The 19,286-nt window shown below is 33.4% G+C and overlaps 1 protein-coding gene across 7 annotated transcripts in view; it reads right to left on the bottom strand.

Annotated features, from left to right (window-relative positions):
- Positions 1-2,767: 2,767 nt before the first annotated feature.
- LOC106472571 (neuronal acetylcholine receptor subunit alpha-7-like) overlaps positions 2,768-19,286 on the bottom strand; it is a 79,102-nt gene continuing 62,583 nt past the window's right edge. For all 7 annotated transcript variants that reach the window (XM_022401976.1, XM_022401960.1, XM_022401983.1 and 4 more), the window contains 3 exons: positions 16,761-16,847; positions 15,019-15,128; positions 2,768-4,498 (listed from right to left, as the gene is read on the bottom strand). In XM_022401976.1, coding sequence (XP_022257684.1) covers positions 4,046-4,498; positions 15,019-15,128; positions 16,761-16,847 — 650 coding nt within the window. In that variant the 3' untranslated portion in view covers positions 2,768-4,045. The remainder of the gene's footprint in view (positions 4,499-15,018; positions 15,129-16,760; positions 16,848-19,286) is intronic.

Here is a 19,286-nt window from a genome sequence, read left to right as displayed (position 1 = left end):
ATCAACTCCTCATGTGAGAATCATAAGAGGCATAAAATATCATCATTTGTTACAGAAAAATCATATTTATCAAATATTTCAAGTGACAGATTTGTCAAAATAATATATACCTATATATCAAGTTAATAAACTTTACCGCTTAGCGTTTGTTTTAGCACAAAACTATACATTGGATTATTTGTGTTGTATCTCCCGTTGGAATCGAAGCCAAGTTTTAACATTATAACAATACTTCGAAAAAAAATTTCGAGATCTAGTAGTCAAACAGTTTATGAGTATCAGATTTACCAACAATTTTAAAGAATCGTTCGTGATATTGCTAGTTTTTCCCATAAATCAGGTAATCACATTTACTGATGACACTTTCTTTCCCGATCAAATGGTCAAATTTACAAAGTGTCAGTTCTCCCAGCATCAAATTATCAGACTTACCCTGTGTTAGTTTTCACCAGAATCAAATTATCAGACTTACCCTGTGTCAGTTTTCACCAGAATCAAATTATCAGACGTACCCTGTGTCAGTTTTCACCAGAATCAAATTATCAGACTTACCCTGTGTCAGTTTTCACTAGAATCAATTATCAGACTTACCCTGTGTCAGTTTTCACCAGCATCAAATTATCAGACTTACCCTGTGTCAGTTTTCACCAGCATCAAATTATCAGACTTACCCTGTGTCAGTTCTCCCAGCATCAAATTATCAGACTTACCCTGTGTCAGTTTTCACCAGAATCAAATAGTCACATTTACCAACTATCAATTTTCCCTAAAATCATGGAGTCACATTTATCAAGTTTCAGTTTTCCCTAGAATATAATAGCCACGATTACCGAATGTCAGTGTCTTCCGACATCAGGTTATCAGACTTGCCACTTTTCAGTTAATTCCAGAATCTAACAGTCACACTAACCAAGTGTCAGTGTTTCCCCCTTGTCGAAACGTTGTACATTTGCTGTTATATTAAAGTTTTTCTTCATTACCCATTCAAGCCGTCTCCTAACAATGTTCGTATTATCTTTAATTGCACGAAGTTCGTTAACTTCATGATTATACAAGTTTCTATTAGTTTTTTCTGTATCCGAAGTTAAAATTTTTGCCACTGCTGTTCGAACAGTATCCTTTACAATATTATCATAAACTTTCAGTTTTTTAAACTAGTTTCCACTGCCACTATTAAATCATCTTTCACTGACCTACTGTTATCTACAGAAAAATTCAAACCTACCTCATCAATTTTAATTCGTTCTATTGTAATATTTTCTTTTGACATATTTATTATTTTTGGGTTGTTTAAAAATTTAGTGTACTTCTCATTTAGTACCACATTATTCATTTTTAAACACCGTATATTCCTAGCTAATTTTAGATGCACGTGGTATAATTTACCCTCAGTTTTTGCAATTTCCCTCATCTTTTCCTTGATAATACTTCTAAAAATAATAAACGTTACCCTATTGCTTTTTAATTTACATTTCACTTTAGTACTATTTGGCACAACACAGTTCTTCTTGCATTTCATTAAAAAATTTAGTTGATTAAGCTGTATTCTATGTAAACTTTTCAATTTGTTGAAAACTTGGCCCTCTTCTTTTTCGTCTTCTATTGTCCACTACAATATCACGCAGTCTTTGCTGGTCGTTCCTGTTTTCTAAACATCGTCCTTCGTGGCAGAACACAGTTACCCAAACAGGAACTATGTGGCCTCAAAAGACCAACTCGACGTCATGACAATTTGTAGGTTATTAGGTATGAGTTGGCCTTTTTATATGTACCTCCTATTTACATTTTACATTTTTAATGTACCTCATATTTACATTTTACATTTTTATATGTACCTCATATTTACATTTTACATTTTTATATGTACCTCCTATTTACATTTTACATTTTCAGCCAACCTTTTTTCATACATGTTTCTTGATCTTCTAAGACTCCCGTCACACCAGTCATAATAGTTTATTTTGTTATAGGTTATTTGTTTATAATTTCGCATAAGTGAAATATATATATTTGATTATAAGAAACTTTTTTAATAACATGTTGAATGCAATTTCGTTGTCCTCGCCCTTAATTTATCTAGACTTAAAAACATGGTTATTAAAATGGACAACTACACGGGTTTAATTATATGAAAATCAGCTCCAAAACATGTCTTAAAGTATGAATTAATAAACCATCTAAAACATCGTTCACGAGAAGTTAGCTTGCCGAAAGAATCATCAACGACTGTATTTTTTCGGACTGGGTATCATTGTAAATTGCCTAAGTAGCTTGGTTTATTAACCGAAATAGCCAAATCGTTGTTTATATTTGTTTTATTGTAGAACATAGATCTATAACAAATCACAAATATCTCAAGTAACGAAAATTTAAGTATAATACAGGAAATTTACATATTTATTTCCAAGAATCACATAAAAATGTCAAAACATAAATAATACACAGATAATCATGACATTTTACAATAGCGACACAATAGCATATTATATAACTGTTACAAAAGCTCTTAGAAATGTTTAAACGTTTGGAAAATATACTCATGATAGGACTAGGCCCATTCTCATTTGTTTGAATTCTTTTCATGGGAAGACTGCATTAAAAGTCTGTTCCAGGTACTTTTGGTACAACTGTACTTGAAACGTAATGTTTTCATAATACATTATTCAGGTAAATAAAAGATTATTTAAGAAGAAGAAAAAGATTTAAGATGGTGCTTCATTTTGCGTTTGAAAATAATAGAAACATTTAACATTAAACTGTTAGTTTATTTAGTCATTCTTAATAATTCAACCCTAATGTATATTTTTCCATAAATGTATTTGTATAAAACACATACTTTTGGACGACTCCGTAATATCCAAGTCATGATAACTAACTAACATAGCAACATTTAGGAGTTCAGTAGCTTTTTCGTGTTCACGAAATCTTGCTTCGACGTGAATACATTTTAAATAATTGTTCACTACAGCAAATCTCTGTATCTTTTGTTTATAGTTTTGTCACTCATTTAATTCATCATTTACTGAAAATTCTAAGAATTTATGAGTGAAAGTAAGGAATAAATATGTCAACCACATTAAATCTGCCATAATCAATACCGACGAGGCCTTTTGCTCAATAAGAAGTATCGTCAGACAGGCTAGGGTAATATAGTCATACTATGGTCTAGGCGCTATATACATCATCAGCTTTCATGAGCTAGATTAAATAAGTTAATTGTAATTATTATTAACTTTAGATCGATCGTTGTAACTTAGTTACGTAGTTACTACTATTGTCCGCATTACAAATAGTAAAATGCATTATTTTTAGTTTTCGATGTTCACTCTCAATGATTGAGTGTAAATATTTGAATACTTACCAATGGAAAACTTTCTTTTGTAAGTATAAAATTCATGATGATTTTTTGTTATTCGTTAAAATTCTTTTTTCTTATTTTCTTTTCAGAATTTAGTGGTTGTACACACCACAATAAAAGCTGCAGACAGTAATTCGGCATGAAAAAAATGAGATACCAGGAAACAATACTTCTCATTTTATATTAAGTTTCAGTAATAACGGAACGTTGAAATTCGCATATTACATATAATTAGAAAGCATATGAGCAATGCTTTATCTTAAAAGTGTGTCTTGTTTTAAAAACAGCATTGGAAGCTTTGTGATTAAAAACCCAGTAAAAAGTAATAGATAACTTTTTAACAAGTTTGAAATGTTTTTAAAAAGTCCAAAATAATATTTTTGTAAATTCTAATTGAATCATTCTATGCCCGTTTAATCCTGGCACATAAACTTTTGACAAAGCGTTACTTGGTGAGCTATGCGGAAACTACAAGAAAAAAAAACGCCTACTTTTTTCCCACAGCTATATCTACATCTTAAAGTAGATGAAACCTATACGACCAAAATACGAACCCAAGCGATCGAATCTCGGTTGATTTAAATATATATTCATGTTGTGTAAATTTTAATCCATCCGATTAAATGTACCATTCACTGAATATCTTACTAGTATGCTGATACAGTGACAATACCTTTATGATATTAATTAAGCGACAAGGTGTGGCGCTGTAAAAAGGCACGCAAATGTTGAAAGGAGTGTAAATAAAGTGAAAAGAATCAAACAAACTCTGTCCATCACCATTGCAGCAAATTTCCACTCGTTTATAATTACAGTTGCTTCATCTTCAGTTTTCAAGCGGTTGGTTATAAATCGGAGTTCCCGAATAATTGTACTAATTTCTTTTTGCGTAACTCCACAGACGTGACTGTTCACCGTCTCTTCGTTAGTGCGGACTGATAAGTAGCTTGTGGTACTGTTATGGGAGCGAAAGTCATCATCGATATCTAAAACATTGGCGATCAAACTTCTAGAAGACCTTTCTTTCCTGTCCAACTCTTTCATCTTATTTTTGAAAAACACATGTCGTGAATTCGTCTTCCTTCCACGTCGCTTCATCCGCAGGAAAAATGGAAGCCATTTTAAGAACAATGTTTTAATCTGTATTGAATAAAAAAAGCTAGATTAGATCCTTTTAACATTTTGCTACGTTTTTCAGTCATGATTTTTTTTGCCAGAAACTATTATTGAAAATGTAATCCTCAAATCTAGTATAATTAAAGTTTTGAGCGTCAAACGTTTGTTTCTGTTTGTTTTAACCATTTTTGTTCATTTTTAATTTCAAGTTATAGTGTCTTTGTGTGTGTGTGTGTGTTTATGGGTGTTACCTAAGAGTTGATTTTTTTGTCATTATTTTATGATTATTCTGCAATTTGTTGTTTTCTTAGTACAAAGCTACATAATGGACTCGGCGCTCTGTCCACTGTGGGAAATCAAATCCTGTATTTTAGCATTGTAAGTATGTAAATTTATTGCTTGACCAACAGGGGACATTCTATAATTTCTTCTTTAAAATGTTATAAGGATGGAAAATATATTTTCTTCTATAAGGCTAAATAGAAAACGGGTATTTATTTTTCATATTACTGAAATACAGGTAAGAAAAACTAAATGTTAAACTCATAGTCACATAAATAGCTCCCGTTTCTGAAACAAATTACCAAGAAAGAGAAACAATTGGTGAGTGGTATTTTTGTAATAATTTTTTGATGCACAAAATTGGGCTTAGTACGTCAATAAATATGACATTATACCACGTACCATGAAAGAAAAACAGTAAGTGGCCGATATTTTTATAACGCTTTTTTTATAAGCTAGGTTTTACTCGTATACGAAATTAAAAAGCAAAAATTAGTATGCTTGATCAAGCTTAGCAAGTTAAGACATTAGTTTTACTAGTTTTATTTATTAGAATTTACTAGTTGTTTTTACTAGAATACCAAGTATTCTTTTTTAAGATAAAGGCCAAAATTTTGGTGCAAAAATCGCTATAGCTTACTGTGACAGTTAAGAATTAGGAGAATAATATGAAAAGTAAAAAAGAGGATTTAAGGGAAGAGTCATAAAGACAGTTAAATCAGATATAATAAAATGATCTCGAATATGCACGCCCCCCCCCCCCCCAGTGGCACAGCGGTATGTCTACGGACTTTCAACGCTACAAATCGGGTTTCGATACGCGTGGTGGGCAGAGCACAGATAGCCCATTGTGTAGCTTTGTGCTTAATTACAAACGAATATGCACATCTGCAGGTCACGTGACAAGCACAGCCTATATAAATTTGCAGTGGAATTACATTTTAACATTGTTCCTCATTCGTAGTTAGTGTGATGCCACCGAAAAGTGGTCGTTTTCAGAAGTGTATATAACAGCACTTTGCAACACAAAATATTTATAAACTCAGATCATAAAGATGGGTTCAGATCGAAGATTTATAACTTTCAAGAAGGCGAGATCCCATGTATTTAATGACATTCGGGAAAAAAACGGACCAGCTTGGAGCACCGGGACTATCCTAAAAGAGACTTGTAAAAAGTCGTACTCTAGCCGTAGTTAACAAACTGTAGCATCTCGTAACAGATATGAATCCATAGACACAAATGTTAGTGGGAAAAGCCACCCACGTGCGCCACGAAACAATATTGTTACGACAGCGGAAGTCACGTGACTCTAGGAGCATGCGCGCTGGTGTTTCTCGAATCTCGAAGAATCATGAATTTCCCTGGCAACTCTAGTCTGATCGAGATGCCCTCTTTTTAATATATAAGCTTGGCGAGAAAAAACAGTGTGATTGAGGAGATAGATAATCGAGTCAAGCGAACAGTAGGCACAATAAGTAAAGTGTGTGAATCACTGTGAGTTATAGCGTGTGTTTCAAAAGTTGTTAAGTGTATTACAAAGTTTGTATTGAGAAAGAATAAACTACTTTTAATCATAAAAAGGACTTGTATCGCTGAAGTTTCTCGGAAATAATTTCTATGGGAAATTAACAAACAAGCAGACATGCAACAATATGCATCATAACCAGGAAGGATCTTTCATTGTAAAGGAAGCCAACAGGGTTTACCAAGAAAAGGTTTCCAGTCATACTTTTTGTTCAACCGTCGCATACCTCAAACAGCTCAAGAATGAAGTGGGTATTCGTGCTATTCCTTATGAAGACAAAATTGCCTTTGTACATTAGATGGCTTATGTAAAATATTGAGGGAGTAGTAGTAGTGTTAGTTTTACATGAAAGTTTAACAATGGAACCTTTTGCACTGAAAACTACACCGTAGGGCTCATGTTTAGACACATGGCGGTCAAATGAGGCATGACCAGTCGTGGCGACGTGGACTCCCACAATGTAGTGAGACCCTAAAAACGTTTTAATATAACGTACTCAGCCTCTGCATTTGCTAAATAGAAAATAGAAAAAATAAATGTTTAAAATAAATAGAAAGTATTAGCCCAGTGGAGCTTACATCTTTGTTCTTCACACAAACAAAAATATCCACTAATGACAACTATGGTTAATAAAGTAAAGAGATTCTACGAAGTACAAGTATTTTTGATGTGAGTCCTTTGCTTTATAAGGAGGACTAAACCTTATCTTCAAGCAGATGTACAGTTTATCAACGTACGATTGTAAAATATTCTTCCAAATGACCTATATTACACCCTCCAATTCAGCCAAATTACTTGGTCATCTTTTGACCCTCTCAGTTTATACATAAGACCACACAGACTCAAGAATGTTCATATCTATACTTTGTGCAGGTTTGTGATTGTGAGTATTCCATATCGTTTCATAATAGTTACTATATGCTTTGGAATAATGATTCATATTCGTGAGGGAATGGCATGTTGGTAGAATCTGCCATAAGTGTCGTATAGATAGACGATAACGTTGGCTAAAATGTAGCCCCAGAGTTGCACTGATCTTCCACCATTCTTCATTATAGATATCGCACATTGGCTCTAATACCGTTTTCCTCTCCTTAGTTAAACAAACTGTCTTTCATTGTTGCCGAACAATTCGAACTTAGATTCATCTGTAAAGAGTACACATCTGCTTTTGCTCAATCACTGTTTATGGATCAATGCCAGTTTTATTATTTTGGTTTGATTATTTCTTCTTTCATTGCCCATTTCAATCTTTTGTTTTGATTACCTCTTCTCAGCAGCAGTTTTCGAGCAACTACGCGTCTGTTGACACCATTTTGAACTGATGTGTATCTTGCTCCTTTCAAGGTTAAATTCACATCAATATTTAAAGCAGGGTCTTTAACAAGATCTGTTTCCATCTGTCATTTATCTCAAAATAACATACCCGAGGCATTTAAAATCCCTTTTGAAAAGTTTCGGTTTTCTACCTCCACCATTTTCACGTATCTTCTTCAAAGTTTTACATACAGCTGTATCTGGAGCCTTGCCGCAAATTTTTGCATGGAGTATCCTTAACCAACGAAAACTGATTTCTACACACTTATGATGCAATATTTTACTCTAGGGAGCCATGACTGGATTCACACTACTATTACTGGACATAAAATTGCCCTATATAAGAATATCGTGCGGCTTATACCTTCTTATTTTGATATAACATTTGTCAGAATTTGTCAGTTAGTCTGGTTTATGCAATTTTCACAAAAAAGTGTTTAAGTTGATGTCTTTCTGGCTACCTTTCTTCTTTGCAATTCTCTTGAGATAACATCTTTTCTGCTCATGGGGATTGTGGTTGTAAAGCTACCCCTTGTGCGTGAATATAAACAGCAGTGACCTCCAATGGCGGGTAAGGTGGCGTCTTATGTTGATATTACAACTTCCCTTACGTTTGAATAGGAATGGCCAATCACGTGGGTAGAACTAATCGCTTTGGTAAGTCTGACATTACCGTTTAATTAAGAAACGTTAAGTTTGGTAAGTCTGGTATAAATCCTTATTGAGTGTAGTTTGAAAAAAGAACAGCTCAATTCCAATAAAAGCGACTGTCCAGGGTCCAAAGCAAGTACGCACATACTTTCGTGTTTTACTCTTGTTAGAATCTCCCGTTATTTTGTGGACCTATCTTGTCACCCTCGGCAGAAATGACCTTCATCTGTTTTGCTTATAATTAAAACATTATATGCAAAGTTGTATAAATATATTTTATGAGTTTATAATCATATGAACGTATAAGCTTCCCTCACAGCCATAAGTGATTTTGTTTAAGTCTTATGGCAGCAAAAAAATTAGATAAGTTATATCACATATATTTACCCTCTCTGTGGACCTCTATGTCACATATTTTATGATTGGAATGTTGTGATTATACGTTAAGTTTTACTGAATTATATATACAGATATATATAGATTCAAAAGACCACACGTATTGTGTGCCTTAATAGATACATACGCTAATATTAGCAACTTTTAAAAGCATTTCCTATTTTGGTGCAGCACGAGTTGCTGGTGTTTCTTGTTACAAGATGTTTCTCCTTTAAGTAATGACAGTGATGATGCTTGAATGTAAATGTTGGACGGTCTCATTACGTGAAGCAATGGTTCCCAAAGGTCTTTCCCTGCATTACGTTTCTAGTTCAATTCTTCATTTGTCACTAATTTGGTGGATAAGGTAATTACAACTGTTAAAAAATTTATAAACGTTACTACCTTGCTTCAAGCCAAGTCGATTACCACACGAAAAGGAAAATACTTCTGTGTCCGAGTCACATACCAGATAGTAATTATACTTCAAGAGTACAAATAGCGCTTTCAAACTAAGTTTCTGATACTTTATGGTCTCCATCTCTGTTCTCCCTGTTTTCAATGAGCATGTGGGCTTACGTATTTTAATTTTCATTATTAATTTGAATATTGGTTCTCCGAATTTATGAGCTTACAGCATACTACGTAATACACGAAGGTGTTTGTTGCATTTTTCGTATAATCAGACCTTACTTGATATTGGAAGTGACAGCCAGGAAAGAGTCAGGTTGATTTTCAGACAAATACAATGACGGTTTATTCTCAGGTTAATTCATTGTAATAAAATTAGTTGTATGCCCATTTATTTATCCAGAATTTCTCGCTATTTTTGTACTTCAAAATAATGTATTAAAATAATTTAGATAATACAAGAGCATTAATACGTTATAGTAACCTATAAAAGCAATAACTAGGCTGTGTTTCTATTTTGTTTTATTTTAAATTGCTTGCTATTTTAAGTATATAAATGGTTTGTTTGTATTGAGTCTTCACATTTGTAAGTCCGCTAAATATTTTATGGTAGTTGTGTCTTTCAAACTAAGTTTGGCGCTAATCCTAGCATTTTGATGGCACAGAGAGTGCTGTATGTGCAGTTAAGACAGCCGAGACAGCTGCCCCAGGAAGCTGCCTGACCAAACTCACGAAATATCTGCTGTCTGTTGATACTCAGTTCAACTTGTAAGATACACGAAATTAATATTTGTGTACCCAGGAGCCCACCTGATACACAAGCCACCATACCCCAAACATACCCTGTCGTAATATATACGAAACAGTCGGAAACATGGTTTTATTTTTACGTGTTGTAATTTGATATATTCTTTTACTTGTAAACGTAACATTAATAAGGTTGAGGTAATTTATTTCCCCAAGGCCTTCATAAGCCTAAGTACGCCACTGAATCTGTTTTATTCTTACCACTAGGAACACAAATAGTAGAAAAATCTAGGAAATAAATAAGAACATTTTAATTCTGGGATATCTGAAAAGCTTTTATAAATAAGTATACATTTCTTGTTTCAAGATAGTGTCCAGAAGTGATGGAATCAATAGCACGTGACTCCCAATTTTGACTGGTAGCGAAGTGTCCTTTTGAATGGGGGAAAAAGAGATTTGTGTATACCTCTCATGGAATTTCGTTGTTTCAGTTTTGAATTAAATGGTTAATGCAGCAAGTAAGATGCTTCCAATCGTCAACACCCCCCAAATTCAAATATGTTCCATCGCATATTGTAGTGCCATGTCAAAAATCAAATACCCCATTTGATGAAAATAGGAAAAATCTGTTCATGCTTCGAAATTATTTGTTTTATGAAATGAAGATTGTTGTTTAATTTTGCGCAAAGCTACCCGAGGGATATACGTCCCTAAGTTTGAAGTAATAGGCTAGAGGGAAGGCAACTAGTCATCAGCGCCCACCGCCAACACATGGATTATTCTAATCGAATAGTGAGGTTTGACAGTCGTTTTCATAATGCACAAATGTGGAGCATAATTGTTTTGGCATGAAAAAAAAAGAAGAAGAAGAAACAAAATACATTTCTTGCTACTAATTAGCATGTAAAAATGGTATAATATACTTCAGTCTCTCTATATGTTAGTGTATTTTTTTAAATATTTAGTAGAAAGTATTTATGCAAGAAAATAAATTTTGCCACAAAAATCACATACAAAAAAAAAGGTTGTGACACTCGAAATAACTGGTAATTTAAACCTTTTATAACGAGTTTAGAATACATCTCTAGTACAAACGGCTTCAGGTAATTTTGTTTCTAAATTTCACTGCAGATGTTCTGCATGTAGCTGTGATATTGTTTTTAACCGAATGCCGAAAAGTCGTAACATGTTCCAAACCTTTTACTTAAATAAAGGTTGCATTCGGCAATGCTTATTTTATACAATCTGCATTAAGTTATATCTGTGTCTGTGTCAACTCCATGGGCTGAAGAAGCTCATCTTACGGGGTGACATAGATATTTGTACAAAATGTCATGAGTTGGGGTTCCCACCTTTGAATATGTTATTTGGAATAGAAAGTGATATAGTTAATCCATTGATTATGGGGTACCATATTTGAACTCTTTGCATGAGTTTCAAATATAACTCCTGTACGGATATGTTTGGAAATAATTCTTCAGCCCAAGCTGTCATTGAAGTCATTGCAGAACGTTACAAACTGGCTAGTAGATAAAACAAGATAATTAAAAAATGTTAATCGAAACAGTGTCTACATTACTTTCTGAAGCTATAAATCCCTATTTTAACCCCATGTCTACAGTACTTATCAATTTTAGTGGAGTCAAAATAGGGCTTTGTAGTTTGAGAAAATAATATAGACACTATTTCCAGCCTAGTTTCTTTACTTTGTTTAGAGTCCCTAGTTGTAGACTTGAAAATATAATCTTTTCAATTTGATTCAACTTGTTTCTGTACTTTTTTGACGATCCTTATTCCTCTTTTGAATTAACAATTTGTAATTACTTTGTTTCTTATGTTTTTTATGTCCATTTATGGAAATGAAATTTTAAGCTACATACGTGCATATGCGTTCTGTTGAATGTTACATGTTTTTCAACAGTTTACTGCTGCATTGGACTTTTTCTCACCCAACCATTATTTATTGAGCCAGGTGATTTTGTGCCTAAGGTTTTGTACAAACATGCGTTTAACAAACGTCGGGTACAAAGGAAGCTGCTCACAAAACATCGAATATATAGTCAAATAAATCAACTTTCAATGAAAAATAATCAACTTTCTAAATTGGTCATGGACATTCGCAGCATTTCATATAGTACATCTGTCTAGGTTTTGATACAAGATATCCAGCCAATTTTGCTGTAGGCTTGTGAAACAAAAATATCAATGATAATAACAAAAATAGTACTACAATTCTCACAATTTCAGCGAAGTACGAAAATCAGTAGAATAAATCACTACTCACAAGAGTAGATAAATCTACTATGGTGATCGTGTACTGTTAGAAAACTCACTGAAATAGTCGCAGAAAACCACGTAGAGATAAAGTACAACAGCGAATCGAGAAATGATGAATCCTCAACGTGGTAGACTCCAATTAATGCACTATAAGTTGCACATATTATTTTCCAATTAATGTGTATTAGTAAAACATTGGATTTTTTTTAACTGGCGGAAAGACCTAAATAAATTCTTCAGGGCGAAAAAAGAGGGCGCTTGAATTAATTTTAAAACTACCCTATGACACACTCAATACTGCATTCTTATCATCTAGGCTTCAATAAAATATTCGTAGCTGTTTTTTCTGTAGCGGCTTATAAAAGTATAATTAATAATAATAAGGCTGGATATACTGTTATAAATATGCATTGTTTTCTCTAATATAACAAAGCGTTTTCTACTAGTATAAAATGGCTCCAAATGGCGCTTAAATGGCTTCTACATTTATGTGATGCTTGAATAGCTTATGTTGGTAGCGAAGAAGAACTTAGAAAATTTTGAGGGTGGAAATCTCGACTCTCAAAAATCAACTAAAAAATAGCCCTACAATCTTCACAGGAGTTTGTTTAGTAGCTATGCATAGATTTTGGCACAGTATCGTTTTTGCTGTAGGCTTAGGTGCTTATATGGCCTCGAAGAGAAACTTGACTAGTAGCTATGAAACAAAACTGATAAAATCTCTCCTTCTCTTTCAAGAATCGTCATAAAAATAGTTCTATGACCTATGCAGGAGTTTTTTTAGTATGTTTGCCAAGTATGAATAAAATATTCATTGCCGTTTATTCTGTAGTCTTGTGAAACAAGAATAATGTGAAGAAAAAAATAGATGAATTTTGATTTTTGTCTTACAATCGGAAAATCAACTTTTTTGCTATTATCAACATTTGAGCAGCCTTAGCCATTGAGATAGAAGGTATTGAGTGTTGTTTCAAGAACAAGTCTGCTTTTTAAAATTGTTTTTGCCTTCATGTTCTACTAGAACTTTTGTGAAATTCCTGGGCGATACCTATTATGAACCACTATCGTGGTTCATGACACACTACACATAACTGCGAATAATGATTTGTATCGTTTGTTGACCTGTTTGTTTCTTTTCCTTTGATTTATTATGGTGTAACATTTTCGCAACCTGCGTTTTGCGGAAATTTTCACCTCATCTGTTTTTCTTTAAAGAATTGTTTGTTTGTTTTGAATTTCGCGCAAAGCTACACGAGGGCTATCTGAGATAGCCGTCCCTAATTTAACAGTGTAAGACTAGAGGGCAGGCAGCTAGTCATCACCACCCACCGCCAACTCTTGGGCTACTCTTTTACCGTCACATTATAACGCCCCCACGGCTGAAAGGGCGAACATGTTTGGTGGGACGGGGATTCGAACCCGTGACCGCAGATTGCGAGTCGAATGCCCTAACCACCTGGCCATGATTATTTAAAGAAAACGTTCCAAGTTGGAAGTGTAAGTAGTGGTAAGTTATGAAAATAATGGCTATCATTATGTATCAGAGAAAAAAACTGTATCACAGCTTATTAGATACAAGTATTCGTGAACAAAACTTGTAAATCCACTTGCATTTTTAACAAACGAGGTTTATCCAGTCGCAATTTGAATACAAAAGTCATTCGTCACGAATATTCTTGCTACTAACTGTGCATTTAAAAGTTTTACAAATATCAAATGTCATATCTTCACCTTAAATTTTTAGAAATAGATTGTTTGAAGTTAAGCACAAAGCTACACAACGGGCTACCTGTGCTCTGCCCACCATGGGTATTGTAACCAGGTTTCTAATGCTGTAAGTCCGCAGACATACCGTTGTGCCACTGGGGGGGGGGGGCTTTAGAAGTTGTTTTGTGTAATATTTAACAGCATTAAGCCCATTGTGTAGCTTTGTGCTTAATTACAAACAAACAAACCTATTATTATTACTGTTAATCTTTCTCCAATCTTCTGACGTTTATTATTTAGTGGTTAGAGAAGATTTAGCCCCCCTCCCCCAGTGGCACGGCGGCATGTCTGCGGACTTACAACGCTTGAAACTGGGTTTCGATACGCGTGTTGGGCAGAGCACAAATAGCCCTTGTGTATCTTTGTGCTTAACTACAAACAAAACAAACAGAAGATTTATCTTTATTTATTACTTCCTGTTACATGTGTTTTGTTAAGTAAAAGAAGTTAGTTAAAGTCGGATTGGTTGTATTTAGACACATCCCATAGTATGTTTAATATACTGCTTTTCTTTCTATTACATTTAACATGGTTATGTTTTACTGTTTTATTATTAATTTTAAATTTTTATCTCAATAAACATTACTTTTTGATTGTATTTTTGGTACTTTCATGCTATTTGATTCTACACGTAAACAGTAACACGTAACGTAGTAATATATCTTAAATGATAGGCTTTTCTAAAGTCACACTATCGGGGTTGTTTAATAGGTTTTCAATTTTAGGGAGGATTGTGGAAATTTTTGCTTATACGCGATCAGACTGATTACGTTGTTCAACGAACGTTAAATCTAAGACAATAGTTGAAGCTAATAAGTAGTGTTTGTGTGTTCTGTCAGCAAGATATACTCTTTCTGTAATGTTATTTTCATTAATAACATTGGTTATAATGTTTAGTATATCTAGCCTTATTACTTTTATTTTTTTATTATTAACACTTTATTACACATATTGTTTCGTATTCTTAATTCAATATGTGGATTTGAGACTAACCTAAATTGCTAAGCTGGCAGAACCTCGAAAGATATTATTAGGTTTATGGCCGAAAATATCATTAACAGCGAGGGTACGTAATTGATGAAATAATACAATCTAATGTTTTGTAGGAACGTAAGAAAACTGTACTTTTGATACGAGTAGATAGATTGCCCTGATTTGAAGTTAATATTAATGATAATATCGTACTTACACATTGCGGCATCTCATGAGTATCAGAGTTACGGTGATGGTAGTTAAGAACAACGACCGTCATTACCACGGAAAAAGCTACCATGATCATGGTGCAGGCAAAGTAGGTCCCTAGAAAAATAAAAGCAAAATACACATGTCATTTCCTAATACGTAAAAACCCACATTTTGTATTTTCATCTACTTTAGCTTTTCCTGATAGTATAACCTTTTCTCCACTGCTGTTTAGCGAATGGCAAAGATTTTACGTGATTTACATAAATTTTATGTTAATATTTCTATTCCGTATCGCCACCATCTAGATAACATATGATAACCATACCCTTATCTGGTTTAATACATTTAATGCATCACTGTAGAGTATTGAATTAACCTGAATATTGTAAGTGGTTATGTTTATACACATATATATATATATATCCAAAACTAGTGTTAGTCCAAATTCGTTCTTGGTGGTGTAGGCACAGGATTTATAAGTTTATTCATATGGCTATTAAAATAATATGTCTTTGCCTAGTTTCTTCTGGTGAAAGTCAAAGGTTTAGTTTTTACAACCTGAACGGGACATGAGGTAAACAACCAAGTCACAGACCTTTACGGTTCAGTATAGCTGTCCCTATTTTTGAACAACGGGGTTTATCTTGTTTATGACCAAATAATGAGATTGATTATTACTTTTTATAAAGTGCCCACAGCGGAAACTGAGGAGCTTGTTCGGTCGCAGCACGTCTCGAATCCTGGGTTCTTCGAGCCGAAACTACTAGGCCAGTGTTCTCAAACTGAGAGACATGCCTCTCCCCCCCCCCCGAGTTGACGTGAAATTGGGGGAGATGGGTGGAGAAGATTACGAAAAAAAATCGCACACATCTTTACTAATAGGTAAAACATATTTCTCATAAAATTTACGTTATTGCGTACTTACACGCAGGCCAGTTTGAAACGATAGTTCATTTCATTTTTAATATTTAGTTATCGTGGCACGGTGAATTTGTGCGTACGTTTTGGGACATATGGTTGTGAGTGTTAAGTACCAAAGACAAGAAGAATGGGAGCTGTGCCTACAAAGCTTAAGAACCACTGTACTAGTCTGATAAATGTTCAAAATACTAATGCATCGAAACAGGTAAACGTAATTGAAACTCTTAATAAACAATAATGAGATAATATTTCATTTACTTCAGTGCATTTCTATTTTCATTGAGCACAAGTGTTTAGTTAAGACTTTTTAAACTTCCTGTTTACCTAAATATTTGATGCAAAAATATACATACATTAATAATTAAAATAGATTTATTTGGGTTGTAAAAGTTGAAAATTACAACAATATTTCAATAAAATAAATTCCCATATTCTCTCAGATAAAAAAAGAGGGGAAGCATCGCATACAGAAATCAGTAATAAATAATCTGTTTACCCAATGAGGTGTAAATACACACTTTAGCTGTGCGATAATATTTCCTAAACAAACACTGGCCAACAAGCTGGGTCATAATGAATTTTAATAATATTAATAAACCTAATTCAAATTATAAACAATATTTCCCGATCTACAACGCTTTTAAGTTGTGTATAAATATCAATTGGAAATAATCCTGACTTCAGATTAATGAAATTCAGTTTTGTTTTTCGATCTCTCACAAAAACGTCCTTAAGCCTATTACTGCCTTGAAATTCTATAATCTTTAAGGAATTCTGGGAAACGTCTCGAACTGCTGGAAGTATTTGAACAAGGAGATATCTTACCAATAATTGATACTGCGTCTGATGTTGGAGGAAGTGTTTGAGCCAACTGCAACATGAAGACTGTAAGGGAAAGAAGAATGGTGACACCTGAAAAAAAAAAGTTTCATACTTATCACACACTTTTTTTATTAGTTGATAAATTGCGGGGTACTTAATGGCGAGTAACTTGGTTTTATCTTCATAATTTTTTTTTAGTTGTGGCGATCTATACAGTATGGTACAACACAACGATAAACTTGGAAACATTTTATTCGCTATTTTAATGGTAAATTCGAAAAGACTTCAAAATAACGATATATTGGAAGCTATGTCCTTAATGTGTTGTATAAATAAGTACTAAATAGGGTTGCGTTATATACAAAAATATACATTAGTTAACTTACTTGTGTTTAATAAGTAATGCATTACAGGCTATTCCAAAAGTCGGTTGCCATTGTAGCAGTGAAGAAATTGACGTTTACTGTCTTGTTTTTGTTGTTGTTACAAATTTCTTAGACAACGGTACTGAACATTGATGAATGTGCAGAGGTGGCATGTATTGAACATCTTCAGTACTGTATCAATTCAAGGGTAATTTGTTTAAAAATATTCAGTAAATGTGTTCAGCCTATGGCAACTGACTTTTGGGAACACCATGAAGACAGCTTCACCAATCGCAATAACATTCCCTGTCTGGCTGTTAGGATGGAAATCTTGGTAAACTTATATAGTGAACTCGGTAAGTCAACTTAAAGATAAAACGCATCGTTAGCTATTCAAATATTAACCTAGAAAGAATGGATGTGAGTGTTTTTGATTTTTTTTCGTCTGTGAGAGAATACAGAACTCAAATCTTTGCTTGAAAAACATGGGTGAGTGTTCTTGATTTTTTTCTGGGGAATATAAAATTATTGTTCTGAAGGATGAGTAAGTTAATGTCTAATTTTTAAAAGTTTCATTTAATTCGTTTAATTTAATTTCAGTTCCTTAACCTCCAACTTTCATTCAGATAGCCTAATTAGTTATTATTGCTTTTTGGAACTGCTGACTTTACTTGTGATTTCTGGTAATAATGTATTATAAAAAATAAGAACAAGTAAAGGAACGTACACCAGATATTCTTGAATAGCAAAATTATATATGAATCACAAATTTTAAGATTTGTTTAATATTTTTGGACAAAACTACACAAAGACTAACTGCCCATAATCGTCCCCATTTTCGAACTGACAGACTAGAGAGAAGGCAGCCAGTTAATAGTATCCAATGCAAATTCTTGGACATTCTTTTCTGAACGTATAGTGGGATATGACCATCACTTTTATATTGCACCCAAGGCACCAAAGCGCGGAGCGCGTTTTTTGCGCCACCAGAACGTAAACCATAAACCTCCCAGATTCATAGCCTGTGGGAATTTGGCTACGTCAGACAATTAAAATTTGCCCTTTTTATTAGAAGGCCTGAAATCACAAGAAAACTTAAGTCGTGAAAACATTAGATTCGTCTATTTGTTGTAAATCGGAATTACAGTTAACATTAAAAAACAACAACAATAAACTAAAAAAAAGTTATTTCTAATTTAGTATCTTTGCAAATTCTCGGTAATATTAATGGTTAGGATTGTTTGTTTGTTTGAAGTTAAGCACAAAGCTACACAATGGGCTATCTGTGCTCTGCCCACATCGAGTATCTGAAGAAAGAAGATATCATGAATTACTTTTTCTTTGGATTTACTTTTTATTTTGAAACAGATATCTTTTAAAAAATAAAAATAAATCAATTTTTAACTTATCAGTAGAAAATTATGTAATTTATAAATCCTCTCAATACTTATTCGATGACCTGATGATGACAAAATCTCTAAAGCAGATAAAAGTGGACATATTGTCATATTAGATAAAAGTGTGTATAATGAGAACATTAAATAACTTTTAAATACTTGAATAATATTGCCCACACTTTTAGCTGGTAAGTCAGTGTTTCTGGAATATGCTGTGAACTTTAACCTATGTCACAAGACCATGTAATTAACCTTTACGTTATTAGTCAATTATCACGTGTTATTAAATTAATTAGAAGTGCTTTTGTTATAGACAGACAAATTTGAAGATATTTTATGTGAAGACGGTTCCCGGAGAAAAATCACAAACTTTTGTAAATTTTAAATATATTACATAAGTTTTTTTTTTATGTCTTAGTACAAAGAGTTACACTCACTAGGTGTCTCAAAAATCTGGCGAAAGTTTATAGTATTTCAAAGTGAATCGAAACATCTCTTCAGATAAACAAAGCCTTTTTGTACAAACTTGTGATACAATTAGATGTTACTTTTTTGACGAAACATGAAATGGTGAGATCTTGTGTATTTATTTTTTGCCGAGTTTGGTAAAAGTTAAATCAATATTTGAAAATCTTTAATATGTAATCAACAAATCATGATATCAGCGCCACCTACTTCACCAAATTTAGTTGAAGCAAAGCGCTCATTAAGAGTTTAGTAGCTTGGGGATGAAATAAGACGTACTAGAACGAAAACAGGGTTGTTTG

This window comes from Limulus polyphemus, unplaced genomic scaffold, assembly GCF_000517525.1.
Source record: "Limulus polyphemus unplaced genomic scaffold, Limulus_polyphemus-2.1.2 Scaffold122, whole genome shotgun sequence".
In the NCBI taxonomy this organism is placed as follows: domain Eukaryota; kingdom Metazoa; phylum Arthropoda; class Merostomata; order Xiphosura; family Limulidae; genus Limulus; species Limulus polyphemus.
Note: the sequence above shows the minus strand (reverse complement) of the source record. Positions and strands in the feature narration are given on the sequence as shown.